At 41.7% G+C, this 12,384-nt stretch overlaps 1 protein-coding gene across 1 annotated transcript in view; it reads left to right on the plus strand.

The window, feature by feature from the left end:
• POLN (DNA polymerase nu) overlaps positions 1 to 12,384 on the plus strand; it is a 139,165-nt gene that overhangs the window by 72,464 nt on the left and 54,317 nt on the right. Inside the window, exons 15-16 of the mRNA XM_040419954.1 lie at positions 4,301 to 4,358; positions 5,964 to 6,041. Of these exons, the coding sequence (XP_040275888.1) occupies positions 4,301 to 4,358; positions 5,964 to 6,041 (136 nt within the window). The remainder of the gene's footprint in view (positions 1 to 4,300; positions 4,359 to 5,963; positions 6,042 to 12,384) is intronic.

A 12,384-nucleotide genomic window follows, 5' to 3' on the forward strand; every position in this document is an offset into this window, starting at 1 on the left:
TTGTCTCATGAGTGGTCCCTAACTCTTGTTCCTACCTGTTCATGGGCCACGACAGCCACATAAAATCCAGGGAATGCAGGTCAGCATGCAAGCCAAGTACACTTTGCTTGTAACCCCGTCCGGTGCCATTACAGCTTTCATCGGATCCAGGGATGCAAGTACCAACATGCATGCTGAACCCACCATACACTTCTCCTGGAGCCAGATGGCTAATGGTAGGTTCTATACAAGCAGACTCAGTTTTATACTGACTTTAAAACCAGCCTCAAGGACAGATTAACTGGTCAGGTGTGCAATGACTCCAAGGAGATCGCCACGCCTCCAATATATACTACAAAGAAAAAAATAAGGGGTTGGGTCAGCACAACCTGCCTGTAGGTGCACATCACTATGGCGAAATACATATACAAACGGAAAATGCAAATGTGATCGCACACTACATCCAGCACTCTGCCCTCCATGCTGGACGAGACATTGGTTTATATTTTGGCCAAAGCATAGTAAGCCACTCACCGCGTCAAGGTTGTCTCATGAGTGGTCCCTAACTCTTGTTCCTACCTGTTCATGGGCCACGACAACCACATAAAATCCAGGGAATGCAGGTCAGCATGCAAGCCAAGTACACTTTGCTTGTAACCCCGTCCGGTGCCATTACAGCTTTCATCGGATCCAGGGATGCAAGTACCAACATGCATGCTGAACCCACCATACACTTCTCCTGGAGCCAGATGGCTAATGGTAGGTTCTATACAAGCAGACTCAGTTTTATACTGACTTTAAAACCAGCCTCAAGGACAGATTAACTGGTCAGGTGTGCAATGACTCCAAGGAGATCGCCACGCCTCCAATATATACTACAAAGAAAAAAATAAGGGGTTGGGTCAGCACAACCTGCCTGTAGGTGCACATCACTATGGCGAAATACATATACAAACGGAAAATGCAAATGTGATCGCACACTACATCCAGCACTCTGCCCTCCATGCTGGACGAGACATTGGTTTATATTTTGGCCAAAGCATAGTAAGCCACTCACCGCGTCAAGGTTGTCTCATGAGTGGTCCCTAACTCTTGTTCCTACCTGTTCATGGGCCACGACAGCCACATAAAATCCAGGGAATGCAGGTCAGCATGCAAGCCAAGTACACTTTGCTTGTAACCCCGTCCGGTGCCATTACAGCTTTCATCGGATCCAGGGATGCAAGTACCAACATGCATGCTGAACCCACCATACACTTCTCCTGGAGCCAGATGGCTAATGGTAGGTTCTATACAAGCAGACTCAGTTTTATACTGACTTTAAAACCAGCCTCAAGGACAGATTAACTGGTCAGGTGTGCAATGACTCCAAGGAGATCGCCACGCCTCCAATATATACTACAAAGAAAAAAATAAGGGGTTGGGTCAGCACAACCTGCCTGTAGGTGCACATCACTATGGCGAAATACATATACAAACAGAAAATGCAAATGTGATCGCACACTACATCCAGCACTCTGCCCTCCATGCTGGACGAGACATTGGTTTATATTTTGGCCAAAGCATAGTAAGCCACTCACCGCGTCAAGGTTGTCTCATGAGTGGTCCCTAACTCTTGTTCCTACCTGTTCATGGGCCACGACAACCACATAAAATCCAGGGAATGCAGGTCAGCATGCAAGCCAAGTACACTTTGCTTGTAACCCCGTCCGGTGCCATTACAGCTTTCATCGGATCCAGGGATGCAAGTACCAACATGCATGCTGAACCCACCATACACTTCTCCTGGAGCCAGATGGCTAATGGTAGGTTCTATACAAGCAGACTCAGTTTTATACTGACTTTAAAACCAGCCTCAAGGACAGATTAACTGGTCAGGTGTGCAATGACTCCAAGGAGATCGCCACGCCTCCAATATATACTACAAAGAAAAAAATAAGGGGTTGGGTCAGCACAACCTGCCTGTAGGTGCACATCACTATGGCGAAATACATATACAAACGGAAAATGCAAATGTGATCGCACACTACATCCAGCACTCTGCCCTCCATGCTGGACGAGACATTGGTTTATATTTTGGCCAAAGCATAGTAAGCCACTCACCGCGTCAAGGTTGTCTCATGAGTGGTCCCTAACTCTTGTTCCTACCTGTTCATGGGCCACGACAGCCACATAAAATCCAGGGAATGCAGGTCAGCATGCAAGCCAAGTACACTTTGCTTGTAACTCCTTTCTTGATTTGGATGTATGCTTTGGGTCGTTGTCATGCTGAAAGATGACGTTCCTCTTCATGTTCAGCTTTCTAGCAGAAGCCTTAAGGTTTTGTGCCGATATTGACTGGTATTTGGAACTGTTCATAATTCCCTCTAGCTTAACTAAGGCCCCAGTTCCAGCTGAAGAAATACAGCCCCTTGGCATGATGCTGCCACCACCATGCTTCACTGTGGGGATGGTGTTCTTTTGGTGATGTGCAGTGTTGTTTTTGCGCCAAACATATCTTTTAGAATTATGGCCAAAAAGTTCAACCTTGGTTTCATCAGACCATAACACCTTTTCCCACATGCTTTTGGGAGACTTCAGATGTGTTTTTGCAAAATGTAGCCTGGCTTGGATGTTTTTCTTTGTAAGAAAAGGCTTTCGTCTTGCCACTCTACCCCATAGCCCAGACATATGAAGAATACGGGAGATTGTTGTCACATGTACCACACAGCCAGTACTTGCCAGATATTCCTTCAGCTCCCTTATTGTTTCTGTAGGCCTCTTGGTCGCCTCCCAGACCTTCCAGTTTTCTTCTCGTCTTTTCATCAATTTTGGAGGGACGTCCAGTTCTTGTTAATGTCACTGTTGTGCCATATTTTCTCCACTTGATGATGACGGTCTTCACTGTGTTCCATGGTATGTCTAATGCCTTGGAAATTCTTTTGTACCCTTCTCCTGACTGATACCTTCTAACAATGAGATCCCTCTGATGCTTTGGAAGCTCTCTGTGGACCATGGCTTTTGCTGTGGGATGCGACTAAGAAAATTTCAGGAAAGACCAACTAGAGCAGCAGAACTTTATTTGGGGTTAATCAGAGGCACTTTCAATGATGGCAGGTGTATGCTGACTCCTATTTAACATGATTTTAAGTGTGATTGCCTAATTCTGAACACAGCTACATCCTCAGTTATAAGAAGGTGTGCACACTTATGCAACCACATTATTTTAGTTTTTTTTGTTTTCTTCCCTCCACCTAAAAGATTTCACTTTGTTTTTCAATTGAGTTGTACAGTTTATAGGTCACATTAAAGGTGGAAAAAGTTCTGAAATAATTTATCTTTGTCTCATTTTTTTACATCACATAAACCTAACATTTTAACAGGGGTGTGTAGACATTATATATCCACTGTACATTGTACTGGTGGTGCAGGGTAATGTCAGCTTCCTCTCCTGGTCACTTGAATGGGATAAACAGCTGTAATTACACTGTACCGCCACTGCAATGTAGACGGTGTGCAGGTTTACATTGAAGAGGCCGCAGCCCTTTCAAACAGCTGATCGGCGTCGGTGCTTGAAGTCGGACCTCCACCAATCTGAAAGTTATGACCTATCCTTAGAATAGATCATCAGTTTCATGAAACCGGAACACACCTTTAGGCTTGAGGGCAGGGTGGGCATTCAGAGAAGACGATCTGTGTCCATGTTCTTTATAATAAAAAAGAAAAGAAAAAATGATCCTCAGGGCTATCAGCGTTTGTGCCTCCAAAACCCTTAGGCCTGAATCACACAGAGGCTGAGATTTACCTGATATGTCTCATCCTGGAATCTAAAAAGTGGCGCAATATTGCAAATAGGGCTTCTCCAATTTTTTCAACTTGCTCAAGGTGGCAGGCTTAGTGAGAGAGATATAATTTAGAAGGGTACATGGACGAATATGCAGCATTCCGCACCAAAACCTTTTCTCAAAGTAAGCCAACCAATAGTTGGTGTAGAGTCGGAGAAAAGTGTCTGTTCCTGCAGTAGATTTATCATCCAGCCTGAGTCTCTGAGATAAATCTGGTGCAGGTCTAGACAGCCTGGCTAAGCTTACACCATTTATAGGATTAGTAAATCTGCTGCACGTTTTTTCCAGTGTTTTTCATACCATAGACTTTTATTACAGCAACAAGATATGACCATGTAACAAGAAAGGCATTCAGTATACCATATATCAGTTATACAGCAGCAACTCTCTCCTTTGTAGGATTAGGATATAAGATTATCCTATTCAACCATATCCACAGGATAAACCCCCACTGGGGATAATTTATGTGTCATTTACCGTATATATTTCTCTTGTAGAACATCCAAGGCGTTTCCAAGTTTTCAGTTCAGTTTGAGACGCAACAACCTATAGAAGGTAAAAGTAAAAAAAAGTGCATATACTGTATAATATATGATAAAACTGACAAGTAACATTATTTGGGATTGGCATGCAGCTGAAAATGGTGCACAAACAAGCAACATATTTATAAATCTTCTAGCCGCCATTTTTAGTAGTTTTTTTTTTTTCCAGTTTGAGGATATGGCTTAATTTCTACCAAATTCATAAACCTTGTGTTATTGATTTCTACAGTAGGTCAGACCTGGATTTGTATTGTGCATTGTATGCAGCACTAAGAAAACCACAGAGTTTCCATAGCTGTTCCATCTTAGAGTTAAGGCACCTTGGCATTAAAGGGAATGTGAAAATGAGCTTTATATTTTAAACATATAGGGGGTACATTTACTAAGACCGGCGATTCAGATGCTGTCCTAGTCCATGTCCGCTTCTGCTTGATGTGCCTTAGTTATGTAGAGGTGCCGGCCTCTACATAACTGAGGTGCTTTACCGGCGGCCATGTGACTTGCTTAAATCTACGTCAGCTCCCTTGCTGGCATAGATTTAAGTAATTTTCTATGCCAAAAACAGGCGTAGAAAATTATAAATCAGATGGGCCTGCCAACCTTCCCCCTTCCCTGCCCATGCCACACACCCTTTTTTTCGCCACCTTAGAAAAGTGGGGTGAGCAGAGAAAAGTTGCAGATTTGGCTGCAAATCCCCTTTGCGACCAAATCTATGCCATAAAGTGGCGTACTTCCCATAATAAATGACCCCCATATTTTTTAAAATTTATGGTGATGTTATTTTTAATTTTCCATGTCACTATCTATATATATAAAAAAAAAAAAAAAAAGAAAAACATAAAATCCTGCAGTGTACGCACTGGCCACTAAGCCTAATAATAAGCGCCACTTGGTCTGTACAGAACACTTTACTGCAGTTGTCTGCTTATTACAGGTAGAATTACAATGGCAGATATCTAGATAACACAGGATGCGCCATTCACAATAGGTAATTTCACAGCTTATCTGCTCCCTCCTGACCTCTGCACAGGTCACAGAGCATGCCTAGAAAATTATCCCATGTAAGTCAATAGGGTCCCCTCCTGACCATTGTGTCTATGGACCATGGGACTGCCGCAAAGCATATCTCTAAATGCTGATAAGAACAGCTCAGGTAAAGATGGCTGTCCCTCATAATCATGTTCAGGACATAGAATAAAACAATCTGCAATTCCAAAATAACAACAGACTCGAAGAAAAAGATATGTGTCGCTATCTGGTTTTAACTGGCAGAAAAAAAATGTCAGTGATACATTCCCTTGAAACTGATAGCCCGTCCGGTAGTAATGCCGTATTGCATGCAGCCATTTAAATGAACAGTGGCTTTCCGCTATGGCTGACAGAAGTGAGGCACTGTCCACTACAGTGTGTTCTACAGTCTACCAGGAGTTATGGAAAGAGAGATATTCAGGTGGGACTGATCTTAATCTTGAGAAAAATCTGGTGAATAGGAAAATATCATACTGCTTGCTCATCAGCTGATGTGAGTTATAGCTGTGTATTTGGGTCAGTAATATAACTTTCTATGGATATACTAGTCATATTTGATTTAAAAATCCTCATTATTTCTATATGACAGGGAAAAACAAGGAAACCATAACCATTAACCCAAGGTCCATGTTCGTGTCAACGAAGGGCCATTCATTCCTTGCAGCAGGTAAGCTATATACTGTGTATCTGTGCTATACCTTTAAACTTTTGTTTACAGTAAGAGCAGTGAGACTATGGAACTCTCTGCCTGAGGAGGTGGTGATGGTGAGTACAATAAAGGAATTCAAGAGGGGCCTGGATGTATTTCTGGAGCGTAATAATATTACAGGCTATAGCTACTAGAGAGGGGTCGTTGATCCAGGGAGTTATTCTGATTGCCTGATTGGAGTCGGGAAGGAATTTTTTCCCCTTAAGTGGGGAAAATTGGCTTCTACCTCAGTTTTTTTTTGCCTTCCTCTGGATCAACTTGCAGGATAACAGGTCGAACTGGATTGGCAGATGTCTTTTTTCGGCCTTATACAGTTGCAAGAAAAAGTATGTGAACCCTTTGGAATGATATGTATTTCTGCACAAATTGGTCTGATCTTCATCTAAGTCACCACAATAGACAATCACAGTCTGCTTAAACTGATAACACACAAATAATTAAATGTTACCATGTTTTTTTTTTAACACACCATGTAAAGATTCACAGTGCAGGTGGAAAAAGTATGTGGACCCTTGGATTTTATAACTGGTTGAACCTCCTTTGGAAGCAATAACTTCAACCAAACGTTTCCTGTAGTTTCAGATCAGACGTGCACAACGGTGAGGAGTAATTCTTGACTATTCCTCTTTACAGAACTGTTTCAGTTCAGCAATATTCTTGGGATGTCTGGTATGAATCCCTTTCTTGAGGTCATGCCACAGCATCTCAATTGGGTTGAGGTCAGGACTCTGACTGGGCCACTCCAGAAGGTGTATTTTCTTCTGTTTAAGCCATTCTGTTGTTGATTTACTTCTATGCTTTGGGTCGTTGTCCTGTTGCAACACCCATCTTCTGTTGAGCTTCAGCTGGTGGCGTTAAGTTCTCCTGCAAAATGTCTTGATAAACTTGGGAATAAATTTTTCCTTCGATGATAGCAATCCGTCCAGGCCCTGACGCAGCAAAGCAGCCCCAAACCATGATGCCCCCACCACCATACTTCACAGTTGGGATGAGGTTTTGATGTTGGTGTACTGTGCCTCTTTTTCTCCACACATAGTGTTGTGTGTTTCTTCTTGCCAGTACTGCTGTGGAACATCCAGGTGCTCTTGTGCAAACTGTAAACGTGCAGCAATGTTTTTTTTGGACAGCAGTGGCTTCCTCTGTGGTTTCCTCCCATAAAATCCATTCTTGTTTAGTGTTTTACGTATCGTAGATTCGCTAACAGGGATATTAGCATATGCCAGAGACTTTTGTAAGTCTTTAGCTGACACTCTAGGATTCTTCTTCACCCCATTGAGCAGTCTGCACTGTGCTCTTGCAGTCATCTTTACAGGACGGACACTCCTAGAGAGAGTAACAGCAGTGCTGGACTTTATTTATAGACAATTTGTCTTACCGTGGACTAATGAACAGCAAGGCTTTTGGAGATACTTTTATAACCCTTTCCAGTTTTATGCCAGTCAACAGTTCTTAATTGTAGGTCTTCTGAGAGCTCTTTTGTGTGAGGCATCATTCACATCAGGCAATGCTTCTTGTGAAAAGCAAACCCAGAACTGGTGTGTGTTTTTTATAGGGCAGGGCAGCTGTAACCAACACCTCCAATCTCATCTCATTGATTGGACTCCAGTTGGCTGACACCTCACTCCAATTAGCTCTTGGAAATGTCATTAGTCTAGGGGTTCACATACTTTTTCTACCTGCACTGTGAATGTTTACATGGTGTGTTCAATAAAAACATGGTAACATTTAATTCTTTGTGTGTTATTAGTTTAAGCAGACTGTGATTGTCTAATGTTGTGACTTAGATGAAGATCAGATCACATTTTATGACCAATTTATGCAGAAATCCATATCATTCCAAAGGGTTCACATACTTTTTCTTGCAACTGTATACTATGTTACTTTGTTACTATGTTACTATGGAATGACGCTAATTTGTTTTTAATCAAATCTCTTTTTATTTTCAAGCAAAGAAGAAAACCATTTCTTACATTACACCATGGAAAATATCGTGGTAAAATACAGTAGATTTCAAATTAGCAAAAGTGACAGAACCACAGTTATTAAAAAGAAAGAGAAAAATGGTGGGAGAATAGGGAAGGTCACAAAAGGGGGGGGGGGGAAGTAGGAGGGGAGGAAAGGGAATGAAGGAGGAGGAAAGGGAATTAAAGGGCGGAATGAAGGAAACATTTGATGACGTTTTACAAATAAAAATAAGACTATAGAACAGACTTATAGAATTACTGGACCAAAATGTAAACAATAGAGCCTTACATATACAAAGACCACGGAATAATGAAAGAGAGGCACTTTAGGCACTTCTGTAACCACCTAATTAGGTAAATTAGCGTTAATCAAAATCAAATAGAAACAAAGATCAAATAGAAACAAAGATCAAATATTCCCCTCACCAGGGTACATAAACAAAGGAAGTATGCTTGGGACCCCAAAAACTTTTTTGAGTTAAACATTAGAGCCAAGCAAACAATCTGCTACAGCAATGAGGTACGCGTTGAACCAACTACTAAGTTGTATCAAAAGTGAGAAGACCTATCACATGGTCATGGAGTATTCTAGAAAACAATGTGCTGGACTATAGTTGACTAGGGAGGATTTCGATATGACTTCCAAGGTTTCCATATCCTAGCAAATTTATCATGGGATCTGTTTGACCAGCTTACTAATTCCTCCATTAGGTATATTTGATCCACTTTTGTGTGCCATTGTTCCAATGTAGGGGACAAGGGACTGAGCCATTGAAGTGGGATTAAAAGTCTCGCCGCCTGGATCAGTAAAGTGGCCAAATCTTTTGAAGAGGGGTACCATTTACCATGGTACCATTTATCATTTACCTTATGGTCTGAAATACACCTCTTGTAAGATTTTGTGGGGTAGAAGAGGTAGTGTACAACCCCCATAAACTCGCAACTTGAGCGTCTGTCAGTAGGTCTAATTCAATGTCTGATCCCAATATCTTATATTTAGATATGCACAACTGTAACCACCTTTTAAGTTGGATCGCATTGTAATATTGCTCCACGTCCGGGAGGCCAAAACCCCCATGAGCTCTACTCCTTGCAAGTTTGAAGAAGGAGATCCTAGGCTTCTTCCCTCTCCATAGGAAAGTCGTGAGGATACGTCTGATCATTTTGAAAAAAGACTTTGGGAGAAATATAGGCACCATTTGTAATAGGTACGTTATCTTAGGTATAATAAAAGTTTGCAAGAGGTTTTTTCTGCCTATCCAGGACAACCATGGCAATTCAAGAGTATTCAATTGCTCCTGGATCTTTTTTTACTAATGTAGGATAATTTAGTTTATATAGTAGGGAGGTGTTATTGGGGAGAGTTATACCTATATATGGAAGAGAAGTAGAATTCCACCTGAATGGGAATTTATCTTTCAATGAGTAAACCGTGCTGGTCGAAAGGTTAAATCCCAATGACTCCGACTTGGTGTAGTTAATTTTAAAATTGGACAGATTGCCGAATTCAGAGAAGATATCCAAGACATGAGGAAAGGCCGTCGTGGGATTGGTAATTAAAAGCATGAGATCGTCTGCAAATGCAGCACATTTATGTTCACAACTACCAATTTTTAAACCCCTTATGCGAGAATCATCTCTGAATGCCTGTAGTAAAGTCTCCATTACAAGAATAAAGAGAGAGGGAGACAGGGGGCAACCCTGTCGTGTCCCATTAGTGATGGGAAAAGGCTCAGATAATGTGCCATTAACTCTCACTCTCGCTCCTGGGGATCCATACAGAGACATTACAGCTCGTACAAAGGTATCTGGCACACCAAATCTATGTAAAGTTCTCTGCATGAATAGCCAATTTACCCTATCGAAAGCCTTCTCAGCATCTGTGCTGAGAAGGACTAATGGGGAAGACTTCTTCTGAACCCAAAAAGCTGCATTTATCAGTCTGCATGACTGAGAACTACCCTCTCGTCCCAACACAAAACCCGCCTGCTCTGGGTGGACTATTTTTGGTATAAGGGGGGCTAGTCTAGAGGCAAGGAGTTTGGCCCAGATCTTGACGTCTATGTTTAACAAAGAAATGGGGCGATAATTTCCACATTCTTTGTTATCTTTCCCCTCTTTGTGTATGATGGTAATAGTGGCTTCCAAGGTCTGTTTTGGTAAGGGGTTTCCTTCTAACAGTGCCTGACACCATTTAGTTAGCTCTAGGGATAAGACCGGTAATAGTTTCTTATAATAGCCTACCGGTAGACCATCTGGCCCCGGAGCTTTTCCCATAGGCATTGAGTTAAGTATTTTTATGACTTCGTCTTCCGTGACCGGTGCAAGAAGAGAGGAGCTATCTGTCTCCTGCAAGCTGGGGAGATGTAATTTTGAAAGAAAGCTGTCGATTAACTGACATTTCTCCTCTTGGATATGTTCCTTGTGTGGCGATTCTGTAGGGGGATCAATATTGTATAACTTAGAATAAAACGAACAAAACTCTCTTGCAATATCCTTAGTGGTGTCTACCAGTGTACCTTTATCTGTTCTAATTGCTGCAATATGTTGTGCCTCGGTTCTCTTCTTTATCATATGTGACATTAAGCGGTTCCCCTTATCCCCATGGAGATAAAATTGGGCTTTAGAGTATTGATAGGCCTTGGCACATCTAACATTGAGGAGTTCTTTTAGTTGTCTCCTAAGGGTAACAAGTTCAGCTTGTGAAGACAGAACAATGGATCTTTTTTGCTTCGTTTCTATGGAGGAGATTTGGCTAACCAGGGAGTTTATTTTGCTCTGTCTTTCTTTCTTCATGCGAGAGCCTAGGGCTATTAATTCCCCCCTAATAAATGCCTTATGAGCCTCCCACGTTATAGTCTGTGACGTGTCATTTGGATTATTCTCCTGAAAATATCTAGAAAGTTTTTTCGAGATGTCAGACAAGTGGCGTTCAGAATCCAATAAAGTCTCATTGAGACGCCAGGCCCATTCCCTAATAGGTAAGTTCAAAAAGGAAAGAGCAGTGGTTACCGGGGCATGGTCGGAAACAGTGTTGGGGCCTATCTTTGAATCACGTACCATTTCAACATGGGATTGAGAAATGAATATGTGATCTAAACGTTGGTATGTATGGTGGACTGCTGAGTAAAATGAATAGTCCCTTTCAGAACTATGTACCAACCTCCAAGTATCTATTAGCTTAAGATCCCTCAACAGCATTTGGATACCTCCTAACGTCTTCTGGGATTGAGCTGAGCCGCCAACGGAAGTGTCTAACGAGGGATTAAGCGAGATATTGATATCTCCTCCTACTATTAAAATTCCCTCCGCAAAATCTCTGAAACTTCTGAGGGTACTTTTGATCCATTTATGCTGATGCGTATTAGGCGCATAGAGACAAGTTAGGGAAACCATAACCTGACCTACCTTGCCTTTCACAAACATGAATCTACTATCCGGATCTATTTGGGTCCCCGTGGTCACAAAAGGTACACCTTTTCCAATACCTATGCTGACTCCTCTTGCGGCTTTGTGGTAAGTACTGTGATACCACTGTGAGAAATTGTTTTTTGGAAGTTTAGGAACTTTCTCATTCTTAAAATGAGTTTCCTGTAGGAAACAGATGTCACTTTTGTTTTTTCTCAACATAGTGAAGATTTGAGAGCGCTTCTGAGGTGTGTTGAGGCCTCTCACATTGAAAGTAGTTATATTAAGTACCGCCATGGGGAGTCAGCATGGTCCAGCGTCAATGTTAATATAATAGTCACCCTAGCAAAGCCGTAGCAGAAATAGAAAGAAAAAGAAAAAGAAAAAGGAAAAGGAAAAATGGGGGACAACTTAGGCACGAACAAGTGCCACAATAACAATAAACTAACAAGCACTATCCTTGAAGTAAGGAAGATAAGCAATGTGTCGTCTAAAGCCAACACCATTAGATGCAAGGGCAGAGGAAGATGGTTAGTGAACATCCTAGCCCGGATCCTCACATCCATGCTCCAAGGAGCTATTACATATTGTATAATACCTGATGATAATAAAACATATATATATTAAGGAGAGTAGAGGATGAAATATTGCATGACAGTAATAATCTAATAGGTTAAAATTAGGACATTTCAAATATGCCGTAATCTGAAGCATAGGAAAAATGTTGAGCCTGCGGACTGAATAACCCTTTAGGGTAACTGGGAGAATTAAGATCGCAGAGTGACCAACTCATAATGTGAGACCATCTGAAATGAATATGGCACCTGTGACCCGCGTACTAGCTTATTGGGATAATAATCAAACCAACATTTCTTATTATCAGTATTAGGTCCCATAGCAAATAAACAGGGTAACAATAAAGAACGTAT

The sequence above is a fragment of the Bufo bufo genome, chromosome 2, assembly GCF_905171765.1.
Source record: "Bufo bufo chromosome 2, aBufBuf1.1, whole genome shotgun sequence".
NCBI lineage: Eukaryota > Metazoa > Chordata > Amphibia > Anura > Bufonidae > Bufo > Bufo bufo.